This window comes from Python bivittatus, unplaced genomic scaffold (genome assembly GCF_059951505.1).
Source record: "Python bivittatus isolate LINGU-HERP-01145 unplaced genomic scaffold, Pbiv_v1 ctg000590_np1212, whole genome shotgun sequence".
Lineage (NCBI taxonomy): Eukaryota > Metazoa > Chordata > Lepidosauria > Squamata > Pythonidae > Python > Python bivittatus.
The window spans coordinates 790920-807108 of NW_028277086.1; the positions used below are offsets into that span (position 1 = coordinate 790920).

General features: G+C 57.6%; 2 protein-coding genes across 8 annotated transcripts in view; one reads left to right on the forward strand and one right to left on the reverse strand.

Moving 5' to 3' along the window:
• The window catches only part of MROH1 (maestro heat like repeat family member 1), a 41950-nt gene extending 37742 nt beyond the window's left edge, over positions 1–4208 (forward strand). For all 5 annotated transcript variants that reach the window (XM_088148778.1, XM_088148777.1, XM_088148781.1 and 2 more), the window contains 6 exons: positions 334–522; positions 1211–1366; positions 1450–1584; positions 2118–2220; positions 2339–2404; positions 3589–4208. In XM_088148778.1, the coding sequence (XP_088004904.1) occupies positions 334–522; positions 1211–1366; positions 1450–1584; positions 2118–2220; positions 2339–2404; positions 3589–3674 (735 nt within the window). In that variant the 3' untranslated portion in view covers positions 3675–4208. The remainder of the gene's footprint in view (positions 1–333; positions 523–1210; positions 1367–1449; positions 1585–2117; positions 2221–2338; positions 2405–3588) is intronic.
• Positions 4209–6211: 2003 nt separating this feature from the next.
• Positions 6212–16189, reverse strand: part of BOP1 (BOP1 ribosomal biogenesis factor) — a 60021-nt gene continuing 50043 nt past the window's right edge. For all 3 annotated transcript variants that reach the window (XM_025173760.2, XM_088148785.1, XM_088148786.1), the window contains exons 4-16: positions 12114–12268; positions 11720–11837; positions 11514–11615; positions 10625–10837; positions 10222–10383; positions 9887–9967; positions 9567–9636; positions 8818–8950; positions 8026–8206; positions 7639–7927; positions 7307–7391; positions 6757–6864; positions 6212–6675 (exon numbers count right to left, since the gene is read on the reverse strand). In XM_025173760.2, coding sequence (XP_025029528.1) covers positions 6522–6675; positions 6757–6864; positions 7307–7391; positions 7639–7927; positions 8026–8206; positions 8818–8950; positions 9567–9636; positions 9887–9967; positions 10222–10383; positions 10625–10837; positions 11514–11615; positions 11720–11837; positions 12114–12268 — 1851 coding nt within the window. In that variant the 3' untranslated portion in view covers positions 6212–6521. The remainder of the gene's footprint in view (positions 6676–6756; positions 6865–7306; positions 7392–7638; positions 7928–8025; positions 8207–8817; positions 8951–9566; positions 9637–9886; positions 9968–10221; positions 10384–10624; positions 10838–11513; positions 11616–11719; positions 11838–12113; positions 12269–16189) is intronic.

The window sequence follows — 16189 nt, forward strand, 5'->3', positions numbered from 1 at the left end:
TTTGCGGGCAGCCGGTTCTGCTGCCGCGTGTCTGGAAATAAGATCATTAGCAGAGGCTCGCTAGCATTTTCCTGGGTGGAAAAATGGTAGCAATGGCAGCATCTCTGCCTGTGGACCAGAGTCCATCTGCTGTCAGCTCCCCGCTCCGGCAGCCTCGTCTCTGCTGCTCCAAGAATCCATCTGTCCATTGTCTGATCGGGTCCCCTGCGGCCTCCTGCTTTTGCCAAAGCGGACGGCACAGAACACCCCAGTTTCTGGGCAGGCGATCTCCCTTCTGCAAAGCACATGCTCTGCCAATGAACTCGTGCCGTCTGTTTTCCCCACCCCTTGCAGGCAAGGAAGCATGGGGCTCAGCTCCTGGCTTCCATGATCAACAGCTTAGACGACAAGGACGATCCCCACAACCTGGTTGCCTTGGAAGCCATGTCTAGCCTCTCCAAGATCCTGGGCTTCGTTGAGAAGAGAGACATCCACTCTGTGCTGCTGCACGTCACCATCAGAATACGGCCTTTCTTTGACAGCGTAAGCAGCGCAAATCAGCAGAGGAGGGGAAATCTGACAGCACTTCTGGGAATCTGTTAGGCAGCCCCCATGCCTTCAAGCTGTGGTCGTGGCCCAAGCACCGTCGTGGCCCATAGCCTGTGGCAGGCACTGGGTTGCCTACCTGTGAAGGCAGAGGTGGCTGTTCTATGCCTCTGCGGAATCCCAGGTCATTTTAACGTGACTTGGGAATCCTGCCCCCCAACCTCATGCCAAGTTGTGGCCATCTGAGCGGAGCAGCAAAGGTGCAGCTGTCATCCATAATGAGACTTGAGCGGCCTGAGGGTTGAAACTTGCCCACCGGTGTCTTCGGGTGTGGTGGCCTTGTGGGAGTCGGCTGCAGCAGCCCAGCAACAGACTGTGGTATGCACATGTGTGTCTGTGGAAATGTGCTCGGGGAGGACAATGCCAAGGAAGCCCGGCTTTGGCAAGTCAGGAATTTATTCCTCATGCCCACGTGCATGGCAAGCAAGAGATGATGCATTGAGCATGTTTGATGTCCTGGGAGAGGAATTGGGAAGACAACGTCCAAGTACAGTGCATGGATATTGTTTTACAGGGAGCATGAAGTCTGGGAAGGAAAACATGGATGTGGGGGAGGAAGGGGAGGAACGGGGCCCATGTGTCTCTAGCCACCCCCATGGGATTCTTGGGCTTGTTCTCCTTGCAGGAGAATCCCAGCCTCCGCAAGACATCCACCATCCTCTTTGGGAACCTGGCAAAGTTCAGCTCTGGGAGTGGTGAAGATGCCTTTTTTGAGCAGATCCTCAATGGGCTGGTGACGCTGCTGCTGCACCTCCAGGACCCGAAGCCAGAGGTCATCAAGGTCCGTCCCCTGGCTAGGAGGGACCGAGTTCTCTTCCCTTGTGCAGAGAAGTTCAGCAACTCATCTCTTGTCCCTCTTCACAGGCCTGCAAGTTTGCGTTGCGCATGTGTGGGCCCATAATGAGCTGCCCTGTGCTTTGTGAGATGTTTCAGAAACATCTGCATGAAGAGTGGAGTCTCCACTACGGCGAGTTCATGAATGACGTCTGCAAACACCTGGTGAGTGACTGGCCTCCTGGTTCCCCTGCCCTTCCCCAGGTGAATGTCTCTGCAAAGCATCCTGTCTCTCAAGCTCTGGGCCAGAGATCTTCAAGGACCGTGGCAGAACAACGCTAAACAACCAGTTGCAAAAGGAAAGGGTCAAAAGTACAGTCAAAGCTAATTCTAATTCCAGATTAGTTCCAAAGGAATCCATGCAGACCTTTCTCCGGGATGAGGAGGACAGTAGAACAGCTTCCCCTTCTGTTCTGTTGGAAAGGAATCCGGAAGGGAGAGCAGAGCCTTCTGCTTTCGCTGGGAAAAGGGGCTGGAGGCGGCCCTTTGGCTGTCCTGGATCAAAGGTCAAAGCTTGGATGTTGGCCTGGCTGCGTGACCTAACATCTAACAGACTCAAACCCATTAGTCTTAGTGGCTCAAGCACTTTGGCTGTGGGGCGACACAAGCTTGTCCTGAACTTCCTGGGACCCCTTGATTGGTTTCCATGTCCTGGAGTTTTTTTGTCTTAGAGGTGGTCTTCCTTTCCTCTGGCTTAGATGCAGAGCTACCCAGACACGCTGAGTCGTTTGGTCAACATCAATCTCTTCTACTTCAAGAGCAACTGGGCTGACATCCGAGCTGCTGCCCCCATGTTTGTAGGTGAGGAGGGAAGGAGCCCCTAGCGAAGGCTAGCGCTGGCCTCCCTTCCTGGGCGTTCTTTGGTGGGATTCTCTTGGCTCTGTGGGACTAACTGCCTTTTCTCACCCTTCCCTGGAAGGCTTCCTGGTCCTCCACGTGGACAGAACGCAGAGCCAGCAGCTGGATCTGGACGGACTTATTGCTGGTGAGTGAGCAAGTGCGGTGTTTCCCTGAGGGCAGCTGCTAGACTTGAAATGTGGGTCTGCCGCTGCAGCCTTTGATAGTGTGCAGGAACCGCTGGGGGATCCAGCTGGATGACGCTGGGAAAGGCCTTTGTCCAAATTAGGCAGGGAAGGTTTCTGGGGCTTCAGATTCCGAGGCTGCCCACGCCCAGACCCTCCCTCTGGGGTGCCTCCTTGTTCCCTCACAGTGCTGGTCGTCTCACACCCAGAGGGACTTCAGCTGAGGGCAAGCCGTTCCCAGTGGCCAAGCTTGGCAGCACGCTCTCCTTCCTGGGTGAAGGTGGCGTGCAATGTCCTGCCTGGCTGGAGGGCAGCTCCTTGTCCCTGGTTAGCCCCAGCCTGGGTCAGTGGTGCAGGGAGGAGCAGGGGCATGCTTCTCCGTGCAGCCCGGCTGCCTCCGCCCTTTAGGGTTGCCCCTCAAAGACTGGCCAGAAAAACCAGTTAAGTAATAAACTTTCCTGGACTTTGCTCCTGTTTTTCCTTGTCAGCAGTGACTTCATCGCTTAGAGTAAGGCTTGGAAAATCTCTGAGCTTTCCAGCGGAGCTTAAAAACCACTAAAAAAGGGAAAACTATCTTTCCGTTGGCTGATGGAGCAGTCCCAAAGAGAGGCCCGTCTGTTTGCAGTGGTGGGGGGATGCCGGGGAGGGGGAGCAGCAAGGACTCCGGATGGGGTCACCACAGCTTCCCGTCTTGAGTGCGAGCGCTCTGCCTGCCAGCGCCCCCCCCGGGGAGCTGCTGCAGCTGGCCCAGGGCTGATGGACGGGAAGCACTCTGCGCATAAATCAGGCCGTCTCGCTCACTCTGGCGGGACAAGAGAGTCTCGGATTTGCAGTGTAAACATGCTACTGGAAAAATATTATTGTATCTCTGCTGCTTGGGAGGGACTCCTGGCCCCCCTCTCCTGCTCTGCAGCTGGGCCCGGGCCAGGCACTAGCAGATGGAGCTGAGGACACCCTGAGCCCTCCAGAGCTGCGTGGGCCTGGATAGCCTGTGGCCTCTTGGACCTTCCATCAGCGCTCGGCTTTGAGCCACGTTTGCTCAGATGTGGGGGAGGGGGGTACGGAAGGGTGACCAGCTGGGCACGGACCATGGAGGGAATCTCGGCCCCTGGTCAACCAGTTGCCTCTGCTGTTTCTCTCCGCCCAGCTCTCACCGTGCTGCTGAAGGACCCTGTGACCACGGTGCGGGTGAAGGCAGCGGAGACGCTGGGTCGCCTGGGCAGGGCCATTTAAGGGCCCTTGGCGATGGACTCCGCCAGAGGAAACAGGCTTACCTGGATCCCCCCAGACCGGATTTGCCGTCGCACCTCCCGGACAAGTCACGTCTTCCAGAGCAACACAACCTTCTCATACTGGAACATTTCCCCCCCCCTTAAAGAGAAGACCTGAGGTGTCTGCACCATTCTGTGTTTCAATGTTTTTTTCCACACCAGGGGACACACTGCAGCCCCCCTCCATGGGCAGACTGGTCCAGATCACAGGGCACAGAATAGGCATAGCACTGTTGCACACGGGCACAGGATCCGCACGGCCACTCTCTGCCCACCCAACCCCTCCCTCCCTCCCTCCCTCCCTCCCACAGCGCACACAAGCAGGTGCCTCCCGACTCAACTTTTGGTCAGGAGCCGGGGCACGGCTTGCACGTTTCCTCCAGCCCCACCGTGGCCGGTGCAGGGATAGCACTGCGGCCTTCATGCACGTTCCTCAGCAAGGGTTTGTATATAGAATCAACCAACTTATTTTTAATAAACTATTTGCTTCTCAGAACCACGAGGCCTCTTTCTCAGCTCCTTGGCCTCAAGAGGATCCCGAATCAGACTTCTCGTTCAGCTTCTGGTGCCCAGGACTTGCACAGAGGAAGGGGACTGGGGGCTATTTCTGCTGAGGCACCCTACAAATCCGAGCAGCTAGATGCTTCTGGGAAACTCAGGCATGAGAAGGAAAGTTCTTGTTTGGCCACAGCAGCCAGTGGCACGTTCCTGCTGCACATGGAAACGCCATTCATTGGTTCTCCCTCCTGCCATTTGACCAATTATTTTTGGAGGAAGTTAGGAGGCTGCCTAAATAGGCTGGGAAATGGGACTGGGAGCAGGAGGAACACGTTCCCTCTGTAATCCTGTCCACAGTGTCTGATGTGACCCCAAAGTGGTAATGAACCACCGAGCTAGTGGAACTATTGTGAGGAGTGTCTTAAATGGTTACTCCATCTATTCCATGCTGCCAGGCCTATCCCCGGCAGCTTCGCGGCCAGAAACTCAATCATCTGAGCCTGCATCCCCAAGATTAAGAAGGTCCACCAGTAGCCATTTCTCCTCAGTGCTGCCAACTTCAGCGGTGGCCTCCAACCAGCCTTGAAAAAGCCAAGAACATCAGGCCTTGTTTACCTTTTGAATGAGAGACTAACAGTGCTGCAGCCTGGCATGGAAATTGGGAAATTCCTTCTATGGAGGAGGAAACATCAAAATCCCTTTTCAGGAGAATTATGCAAACATGCTCAGAAAGCACCCAGAAGTCCATCTGAACTTCTGGTCTGTGGTCTCTCTGAAAGTTGGACAGCTCCGTCCAGTTTCTTTTAAACCAATTCCCCTTCTGAGGAACGAACAAAATTCTGTAAGGACTTCTGAGCTCTAAATAAAAGGCAGAAAGCTTATGTACACATCCTTTGGCCACTTCCTCATCCTCCCCTCCCCTCCCCTCCCAACCCCCCAAATTAAGGGGCCATTGCTTGTTTGGCTATCATCTTAGTCTTGTCAGATGGCCAGTTTCTCGTCAAGACCCCTCTCCCATCTTGGTGTCCTGAGAGGACCAAAGGGAGAAGGCTGTGTTCTTGTGACACTCTTATCCAGGCTTAGCTTCTCAACCCTATTTGGGGGTTAGCATATGCTAGGCTGTAATATGGCTGTTGTTGTTTAGTCGTTAAGTCGTGTCCAACTCTTCGTGACCCCATGAACCATATTGCGCCAGGCCTTCCTGTCCTGTAATATGGCTACTTGGCAGTAATTTCAAAAACTTCCTCTGGTGTTTTTTGCTGTCATGGTGTATGAACGTGTGCGCCACCTCTTACCAACCCAGCCTTAGGGCCCACCCACATGAGAAGGCTGCAGGAAAACGCACTACTTCTTCTGGGCCTGGCAGACGGTGAGAGATGAGACAGTTGTATGCTTGCAGCCAGAGCACCCAACAGCTCCAAATGGAAGCGCCAAGCTGGAGCCTAGGGAAATCAGCCAATTTTGCAGGAGCGGGTGAGAACACAGCTCAGGTGTGGGGGAAGGCGGGATCCTCTAGCATTGCTGCCATTAGCCTGATACGGCAAACCTGCTACTTCCCTCTGGCTGTGGAGGGCAGAGGGTCTTTGTGCTATCTGCTGCTTGGGTCTACTGTGGCCTGCCCAAGCCTTGTGATGCTTTTCTGCGGTCCCATGCTTCTTCCGTCATGCAGTCTTGCATTTTCAGCATCCCTTTCCCACTACCAGGACATCGGGGGGGGGGGGAATGCATAAGACACTGTTTGAGTGTGAAACCTTAAGCCAAGGGCCACAATCTGTTGGGCTGATGGGCACATTTCAAACGTGTGGCAGGCTCTTTCAAAGGCGGCCTGTGTACACAGGAAGGTAGCCGAGTCCCAAGTGGTCTCTGGGGGCGACAGGACCAAAGGCAACACGCAACTTTACCAGAACGCTCCCTCTCCCTGCCCCCAGCTCACCTCCCTCACCCCATTTTAACCTGTTTACCCGTGTTCTGCTTCTGGTCAAGGGGGCACCATCCTTTCAAATCAGGCAGTTTTTATTTACCAAGAGAACAGAAGGGACAATGCAAAGGACAGTTCCGGTGCTCTGCATATTTCAGTGCGGTTGCACGTCTACACGCATCAACCGGTTCTCGAGAACCGCCATCTCTTCCAGCTGGACTCCTGCAACTTGGGAAGCGGCTCCAGCCGCTTCCTTATTCTTGCCTGCATCACAGCTCCAGCCTTCCAGGGAATGAAGCCCAAGGAGGGGCTGGCAGACCCCTGCCTCCCACCCTCCTGCCAAGTCTGTCTTGGATCTGGACGCCGCTGCAGGGCCACAAGGGGAGCGCAGAGCTACGTGAAGAGCCGGATGGTGGCATCTGCACCCGCAGAAAAAAGCCATGGCTGGGTGGGGTGGAAAAGGACATCGAGGACTCCCAGGTCGTGGGCCAACTGGTGGCCCCTCAGCACCTTCACGGGCACAAGGAGCGGGTTCTGAAGCAGGTCACTGGGCAGAGAGGATGGAGAAAGATCAGCTGTGCCAGTCCTGCCCCCCCAACGTTCCCTCCCCCCCACTGCAGATACTTACTTGTAGACCATGCCGTGGCAAACGATGACGCTGCCATCATCCGAGCCCGAGGCGAAAAGGGGGTAAGAAGGGTGGAAAGCCACTGTCCTCAGGGCTGCCTTGTGGTGCCTGCCAGACAGGAGAAAAGATGACCCCTCACCCCACCTTGCCCTCCATCAGACGCCTCCCTCCTTCCCCGCAAGGAGGTGGGAGGATCTGGTCCGAAAGCAGAGGAGAGGAAAAGCAGCAACTGCTGCCAAGGGTGGCTCCGTGCTCTAGGACTGGCTTTGGGCATCAGCTCTGGGGTGGCTAATTCACAAGGCGAGGGGGTCGCTGAAGGCAGAATTACGCTGGGCACGGGTGTGGGTGGCATTGGTCTGCCCTTGGCATGCCAGCATCGTGGGCTGCAAGGGCCCCTGCAGTTCAGGCTCAGCGACCAGATGCAACTGCATCAGAGGGGGAACAAACCCACCGCAGCTATCACGCCCACAGCAAGAGGCTGTTGCGGTCTGGACTGAGGGAGCTTTGGCCAGCCATCCAGCAGATGGAGGGAGGGTGGGCTGCTCCCTACCTGAGCACCCGGTAAGGCTTTGTGGAGAGGTCCAAATCAAACCAGACGAGTTTGCTGTCATAGCTGCCACAGATCAAGTTGTCGCCTGAGAAGAGGAGGAGCCCGTTAGCACAAATGCTGGAAGGCCACACCGGCCATCACCCGTGCAAGGCAGGGGGCGGGAGAGATCGGAAAGGCTTCCTCTCGTGGGCCGCCTGGCGGCCTTCCTCCCTTGCTGCTGGCAAGGCTGCTGGGGCCGGCGTTCCCCCGGGGCAGTGGGCACCCTGCCCCCACCTAGCGGGGAGAGAGCCCCAAGCATCCCTCGCTGTGGCCCTGGGGGAGCCCCCACTCACCTCCAGGATGGAGAGCCATGCCGGACACCCACTTGCAGTTTGTGAGCAACTTCTTGGTGAGCTCCTGCTTGAGCAGGTGGTAGACGCGGACAAAGCGTTGGGTGGCCACGAAGAAGAAGGGCCGCAGCGGGTGGAAGAGGACGCACTGCACCTGGCCCTTGCTCCGGCGGAAGGGTGCCTGGCTCCAGCGCTTGCTGGCTTGGTGGATCAGGACCTGGAGGTGGCTATTGTCCGACACTACCGTGGCAAAGTAGTCCCCCCTTCCATGCCACGTCACCTGTTTCAAGGGCTGACGAAGGAGACAAGATGGGGGGAAAGAAGGGTGCCTCATCCCCCGCTGCCCTGAAGAAACCACGCATCCAGCACTCACTGTGCTCAGGCCAGTACCTTTCCGAATCTCACTCTGAGCCGCATGCCCAAGCGGTGCTCCTCTTCCGTGGCTTCCTCCCACGTGACGGGTTGCAGACGGCCCTCCTCAGGGGGCACGTAGCCTTCCAGAAGTTGGTCGGTGGCCCCACAGAGCAGCTTATCCCCAAGGCCAGGATTCACCAGCAGTACTGTGTGCTCCCTGGAAGGAACGGAGGGACCCAAGAAGGTGTTAGGGACCCAAATGCTTCCCGGGACAGCGGGCGGCCAAAGGTGCGCACGCCTGCAAGCTGCGCAGAGTGTAGCATCAAAGCAATCTGTTGAATCGACTCAGTTCCAAGGTTTATCCCTCTCATGGGGCGTCTACTTTAAAAGAAAGGAAAACGAAAACCACAGCCACCCGTGTGCCCCGAGACAGAGCTATGAGCAGCACATGAGACACAACTACCCCTTATTCCCAACAGGGAAAGAAGCCCTCCCGAACGAGGCTGCTTCTCTGTGCCAAGCAGGGCACCCAGAAATTATTGTCCTCTGCTGGACTTGGATGGCAAACTGGGTCAATCGCTTCCCTGGCAGCTGGAGACCCTCTCCTGCTAGCGGGCTTCATGGTAGGGGGAGGAGGAGGAGGAAAGATAATATATCCTTTCCCAATAATTTCAAGCCACCGCCACCTTTCCCATTAGTCCCACCCATCTTCCTCTCCCCCTGCGCAGCACTTTATGCTCGCCCCGCCTGGGTGCCCTCTTCAACCTGTCCCACGGCTGCCTGCCCCGATGCTGGGCTCCTTCTGGGGCAGCTGAAAGCAATACTCACACAGCCACAGCCACCAGACAGATGGCAGGGTTGGGATTCCAAGCAATGCTCTTCACCGCAGCTTGCACTGGGAGACTTTTCACACACCGGGCTGTGCACACCTCCCAGAACTTCACTGTGCCATCATCTGAACCTACACAAGAGCACCGGAGTTGTTGCATCTTCCCAGATTCCTCAGAAGTATGTATCCCCAAGAATGTTGACTGTGGCTCTCTGGAAGGACTTAATTCTCTCCATCTCAGCCACATGGGGATCTCGTCAGCCCACTAACACAAATATTGTATGGACTAATGTGTTTTGCACACTTCAGCCCTCAGCAAGGGGGATGCCAAAGCCCTTGGGCCCTGATCTCTGACCAGAAGGCAGGGCCTCTCCTCATTTGCATGAGGAGGGACTCCAAAGACCATCCCTGCAGCAAGGGGGATGCCGAAGCCCTTGGGGGGTTAGAGCTGCAGCTGAGAATCTGAAAAGGGCAGTCCCTTTGTGCAGGACAAGGAGGTCAGCAGGGCTGGGAAACCCCACTTCACTGCCCCTCCACCCCCAGGGCTCTTGCCTGGCTCAACCTGCCCTCCCATGTCCAGGACAATCCTGCCCAGGAGTCCCAGCTGCCTCCGCTCAGCTCCCGTCTCCCGCCTTCCATGCCTTGGAGAATTGTGATACAGCATTCGTGGCCAGGAGCAAAGCCTCTGCGACTGTTCAACACAGGAAAAGCGGTTGATATGCAGGGCCAGCCACCGAGGGCCACTTACCGGACACTAGCCACTGCCCAGCAGGAGAGACACTAATGCAGCGCACGAGGCTGGTGTGGCCACGATACACCTGGAGAGAGGAAAGGGCAGGCAAGTGAAGGGAAAGAGGGCATCCTGCTGTAGCCCCCGATGTCCTGCAAAGGAAGCAGGGCCTGCTGTCTGTGTCCCCACCACCACCCCAGCCAAAAAGCACCCTGGCACAGAAGTAGCAGAAAGCCATTGCCAACAGCTGCTCCAGCTGCCCAGAACTTTTGGCCCAGGTAGGAATGTGGCCACAGCAAAAATGCAGAGCGAGAAAACCAGCCCCTCCAAAAGTTTACCAAGGCTTGCACGGTTGGAAAGGGTCTCAGGTCTTGCGGCTTGGGCAGCTTGGGGATTAAGTCTTCGGGATCCACGCTGACCTGCAGGGAAGGAGGGCGAGTTGTCCTGCCTGCCTGCCTGCCCAGTTCCAACTAGCAGCGCTCGCCTAACGGCTTGTTCGCAGAGAAACACGTGGCGTGCCCTCCACCGAGACCAAGGGGGTGTCAGGCACTGTCCTGCCTGACCCACGGAGGAGCAGCCAAGAGCTACACACGTGTGTGCGCACACTCTCACACACTCCCCCGACTTCTTGAGCATCCAAACACCCTCGCGGGTGCAAAGAACCAAGGAGTACCCGCATTTTCCTCTGGCGTGGGCACAGGTAGAGATCGAGGCAACGCTCAAAGCGCTCATGGATGAAGCGAGGGTAGGCTGGCACTCGGCGCAGGCAGTCATGGCGCTGGGCCAGGAAGTTCAGCTTGCGCTCCGAAGGCTCCTGCTGCTCCCAGGCTAGCTTCTGCATGGGCGGGGCGGGGGGAAGGGATGAGGAAGGAGCAAAACCCCATCTCCGGGATCCTCCCGCAGGAAGGACTGTTAGGCAGGACGGCTCCTTTGCCCCACCAACACCCTGGGCAGGCCACAGGCCCACCTGCCCGGCTGCAGACCCAGAAGCCCCTCTTCCCCCTTGACCCCGTCGCAACCCGGCAGTGACTCCCACTCCCCCAGGATGTGAGAAGCCAGGCCACAGCTTTGCTCACCTCCTCCTCTGTCGGAAGATACTCTGGAGGTGGATTGTAGGATTCCTCGTGCCCAGGCAAGGGAAGTTTGGGGGCGGGCACGTGCATCTTATGCCGTCCCAGGATGGAGTTGTGATCCTCCTGAGCCCAAAGGTCATAGAAGGCCACAGTGTCCTCCCGGGGCCTCCTTGGCTTGATCCAGCCCATCTTGATGGCATGGACCAATTTAGAGACCTGCAATGGCAGAAGAGTGTCATGCCATCCACCCCCTTGTCCTTCCACACGCTCCCCCCCCACTCCTCGGCTTCCTGGGAGCCAAGAGCCAAAGAGGGGCTGCCTGAAGATGCTCTGGACTCGGCTGAGAGTCAGCGGCTTGCTTCCTTTTCCTTCCCTTCCCTTCCCTTCCCTTCCCTTCCCTTCCCTGTAGCCAGAACCTCCGAGGCCGCTACGTTTCCCTGCCTCGACTTCCAGAGTTTCTTTGCAGAGAGCCGTTAACTCGAGAGCTTCCCCAGTGTAACCGCCAGCAGCAGTTTTGTTGTGATTTGTTGTTCAGAGAAAGTTTGGGTTGGCAGCTATGAATCTGCCCACATACACAGTAAACCGGACAGGAACTGGCCAGGGGCTCCTGTTCGGTCCCAAATCACTCCAGTTTCTCTATCACCAGACATCTCCATAGGCCCGGGGACCGTTTTTACACAAGGCAACTAGCTGACAGAGCGATCAGGCCTTACACCTGAGCAAGTAACCCTCCTTCTGGTTGGATTTAAAAGGACAGATCACCAGTTTCTGTAACCAGCCAAAGGCTCAGGAGGAACTCCCGGGAAATGCGGCATGTTCAGGGCAGGGTTGGCCCGGGGGGGGAGTCCAGGCCCCTCCGTGCAGGGAGCCCCTCTCCTTTTCAGCAGCTCACCTTCTCCTTCTCGACCAGGGAGGGGATGAAGCTTCGCTTGTCCGGGGGCCGGTTTGTCACAGGATGGATCCTCACCTGGCTGCTGAAGAAATCCACGGCTGGCTGCAAAGGAGTCAGAGCTGGGGCTGGCAGCTGCGGGAAAACCAGCTGCTCCCCTCAATCGCGGCCACCGGGAAGCAGGCTGGGGGCGACAGCCCTTTCCTCACCTCGTACGGATTGAAGTTCACGTCCCCAAACTGGCCCCTCTGAAGACGGCTCACCAGCTCCACCTGCTCATCCGTTAGCTTCACATCCACCCCAGTCATTTTGTCGTGGACAGTTCGCCTGTGGGGAGGACAAAGGGGAGCAGAGAGGCCCGTGAGCAGCGACACTCCCCATCTTCCTCCTGGGACGATGGGGCAGCACCTGCGGCAGACCCCGCCCACCTCTGGGCCAGAGGGCCAGCCCCACCTGCAGAGAGGGTCTCCTCCCTCTCAGCCCCACCTGCCAGTTCATCCTATCCAAAGAGAGCCCAAGCCTCCAGGAAGCGGGGCCTTCGCACTGCCCTGGACAGTAGCGGGAGGGCACTGCTGCGGGCTCTGCTCCTGAAGCCGACCTCACCAGTAGTCAGGGTTCTCCATCTTCTCCAGGAACTTATCCAGCTCGTCCTTCGAGCGGATGGGCTTGTAAATCTCCTTGCCGTCCAAGTTGTAGCCAATGTGCGGGAAGTCCTGGTACCACCCCATGGGGATGTTGCCGACGGTGTTGCGGATGTCCTGGAGGAGGAGGAGGAGGAGGAGGCAGGGTTAAGCGAGGGAGAGCGGGAGGCAGGCGGCTTCTGCAGAGCTTCTGCTGGGGGGAGCTCGGAAGAAAGAGGGTCTAGTAAGGGGGGCCTCCCTGGCGTCACTTCGTCCTGGTTTCCCTCTGCCCCATACTGCATCCTGCTTGCTCATTTACTTGCAGGACGCAGGACAGCCATGCAGCTGTCGCTGGGAGTTGGGCAGCATCCAAGTTTAAATCATCACCCTCACCCTCACCCAGCAGGAAATGTACAATTCTAAAATGCAGCCATCAGTGACAAAAAACAGTAAAACCTTCTAGCAATAGTAGCCGAAACCAGCGTAATTCACAAAAATATCAAAAGCTGGAAGCATGGAGCGTTTTGCCTCCCCCCCCGAAATGGCCAAGGCAGCCGGCAAGCACCCTTCTTCCTGCGCTCTGCAGCAGGCTTCCCACACCGCAAGGGGAGGTGCAGGGAGGGTCCAGGGGAGGGGTGAAGGACCTTCTAGTCACAGTGTTACATTAAATCCACCTTTCCCAAATGGCATTCTGGGCTCTGGATTTCCAGGGGAGGTGTGTACTGTGGCGGGAGGCGTGATGGCAAAATGTCCAGGAGCCCCTGCTCAGAAGGCTGCTCGCTGAGGCAGCGGGAGCAACAGTGCCCGCCGAGCAGTAGCAACGTCGGCTTCGCCAAACTGGGTCTCTGTGTCTCGAGGTCAGACGAGAGGGCGTCCCGGAGCACTAGCGCTGGCCTGCAGCGGTTCTCCCGTGACCCCGCAGCACCCGCCTGGGACAGCCAATACCCGCAGGCAGCGCAACGGGACCGAGGGACACGTCCGGTAGCATCAGGTAGCTAAGACGGCGGTATCCGTGCCACAGAGAGCAGCTGCACCCAGAGACTTCAGAACCGGAGAAGTGCCTCTGGGGCTCTCCTGAGGGGCCCTCGGAGGCACCAAGCAGGACCGCTGCCTGCTCTCTGGTAGCTAGAGAGGGGAAAGGGCCGTCTGGGGGACGGGGAGGGCCGGAGCTCAGCAGGGGAACCCGTGTCCCTCTGGCTAAAAGCTGCAGAAGACGCTTCCCTCCCTGAAAAGGCCGCCAGACTGAGCGGTGCTGGGCCAAGAGCACCGGTGTGCCCCCAGACAGCCCGGGGGCTGCCCTGTCCAGCAAGAGCCCTGAGCACCCTGATGGCCGGGACCCGGCCGGTCCTAACTGCTCTCTGTCCTGGATGGGGACCAGAGAGAGAAACGTGTGGTCTAGCGGCAAAGGCCCTGGGCTGGAAAGGGGAGACGGTGAGTTCGAGTCCCGCCTCAGGCATGAAAGCCGGCCAGGTGACTTTGGACCAGTCCCTCTCTCAGCCCAGCTCACCTCACAGGGCTGTTGTGGTGGGGAAAACAGGAGGAGGGAGGAGTATTAGGTATGCTCACCACCTTGGATTATTTGTAAAAAAATAACAAAGCTGGGATTTTAAAAAATCTAAAAAAAAAAAACCCTCTCCCCACAGCAGCACCCAGCAATGCAGGTATGAGGGAGGCCTCCCTTGGCCTCAGGGGCTCCTGCCTGGAGCTGCTGCTTCTCTTCCGGGGTAACCTCTAGACGTGTCACCCTCCAGGTCATCCAGGCGCACCTTGGCCGATCCTGGGCCCGGAGTGCAGCCACAGCCTCTGCGCCGCCAACATCCGGATGGTCTTCCCAGCCCTCTCCGCGTTAAGGGGGCAGCCAGCCGCGCCAACTGCGGAGCCTCTCTGGAAGAGCAGGGCACCTGGCCAGCTTTGCCTCCGCCGCAGAGGCTGCTAACGGCCCCAGCGGCAGACTGGACTCGGTGGCCTGATGGCTCCTTCCAACTCCAGGATGCTGCCCTGCTAAGAGGCTCGCGGATCCAGCTCGGCCCGAGAGCCACAGAGCCTGTAATCTGGGGTCAGTGCACAGGCACTTGAAGGAGCCACCTCCAACAAGCCATGCCACCGGGCTTGGCTGCAGGCGCCCAGTGAGAGCAGGAATCCAAAACCACTTTTCTTCCAAGAGGCGGGAGGTGTGCTAATCGTTAGGACACGCTTAACCATCCACCAGCCCGCCTCCAGTGTCTTTGCTGCATGTTCCACCAACTGGGAGGCTGATTTTGTTTGCTGGAAATCAAACTTCTGGACTACTTTGGAGCAGGAGCAAGGGGGCTCCTCGCCTGCTTCCACACTCCACCACACGCAGTTGGGAAACCCCCTCCCTGCCAGCTTACTCAGTGCAAAGCTGCACCTCCTCCCTGTTTGGGAGGCGTCCCTGGGACCCAACTCTCTCACATTAGGCACTTTGGGTCACCATCCAAACTGCACCATCTGGCCCCAATAAGCGCATGGAAGCAAAAAGTGAGTCCGAGGGCGAGGCAGGATGGCTAATAACCTCTCCAGAAGGAAAAGAGCCCCCCCTCCGCCAGCCAGGAATTCATTTCCTAACCAGGGATGTTTACCACGTTCAGGTGACTCACCGTCAAAGCTTCTGCCCCTCCCCCAGCAAGGCACCTACGAGGAAGTTGGGGATGGGAGAAGGTGCCTCCCAAGCATCTGAAAGTGGGCCCAGAAGCCATTCACGGTATGTTAAGGCCGCAGCCACACTGCTCCCCTCACCCGCTTCCAGCTGGCTGGCAGATGGCCGTGCCCGACATCCTCTTTCTTTATGCAGGTTTGTTGCACCTGGCATGAACCAGCTGGACAGACTGCCTCCCCAAGACACCAACTGCTCCTCTCTCCTTGCGGATCGAGAGAGACGAGGCCGCAACTGGCTCTTGCACGTGGCACTGAGTAAGGGCAAACGCCTGGTCCTCAAGGCTGAACCCCCCCAGACCCTTCACAGTGAAGCAGCACCAGCAGGGGGTAAAGGAGAGCCGCCGGAGGGCTCTTACAGCCCCTTCCCATCCACAGGCTTCCCCCACCCCACCGGAGGATATGTGGAGGGGCATATCTTACACAGGGAGCCCTGGCCACCTTTGGGAGCGTGGTGCGGTGAATCTGCTGCAGGACCCAGGGCGGGACATCCAGCTCGCACCGCCCCCCCCCATAGCCTTTGAATGAGAAGCTGCGGAGGAGGCACCGCAGAGGAGAGCCGTGCAGGGCAGCCAAGAGACTTTTCCTGTGCGCAGGCTGATGCCAGTAGCAGCTTTCCCTCCCCTCCAACCGCCTCCCGCAATTAATACATCAGTCCAGTGAGCGCAGAGGCGGTAGCTCCCCCCACCCCGGCAATCCCACCCCCACAAGGCGCTGCCGTCACTCAGCCACACGTCTGGAAGTTGCTTTTGGAACAGCAGAGACATTCCTCGGTGTGCATTCCTGGCAGAACGCTTTCTTGAAAATTGCTGGTCCACGTGGAGAAAAAAGAGAAGGGGGAGCAGCTGGAGGGAAAGGCAGGCGTATTTTGGGGTGGGGGGAGGAGGGGAGAGAAGAGAAATCCCCCTCTGCTGGCTGCACTCCAAAGCTTCAGAAGGCAGTCCACACTGAAGAAAGCAAGAACCGGGGGGGGGGGGCATTATGCGTGTACAGGGGAGGAAGTCCAAAGGCTTCTACCAAATGGTCCCGAGTAACCTTAGAAGGACTGACCACCAACCCAAAGGGCACAGGGAGGACCGTCTCGTTCTCAGACCAAAGAGGAAAAATGCTGAACGGGCCAGAGAGAGAGAGAGAGAGAGAGAAGGACTCTTTCCGGCTTCTCCATGAAGAGCCAGTTTCCCAGACTTCTTGATTGTGGAAAACGGAGCAATATATTTGGAATCCCGTGGCTGAGAAAGGTGTCTGCGCAGCTCCACCCTCGGGCCAAGCGCCTGCCAGGCTGGGCATTTCCACCTGCTTCCCCCCTCCTGGTTTTCCCCCCGCCTACGGCTAAGAAACAAAGCTTAGTTTCCCCACAAACTCGAGTCTGTCTGCGAAGGGGCAAAA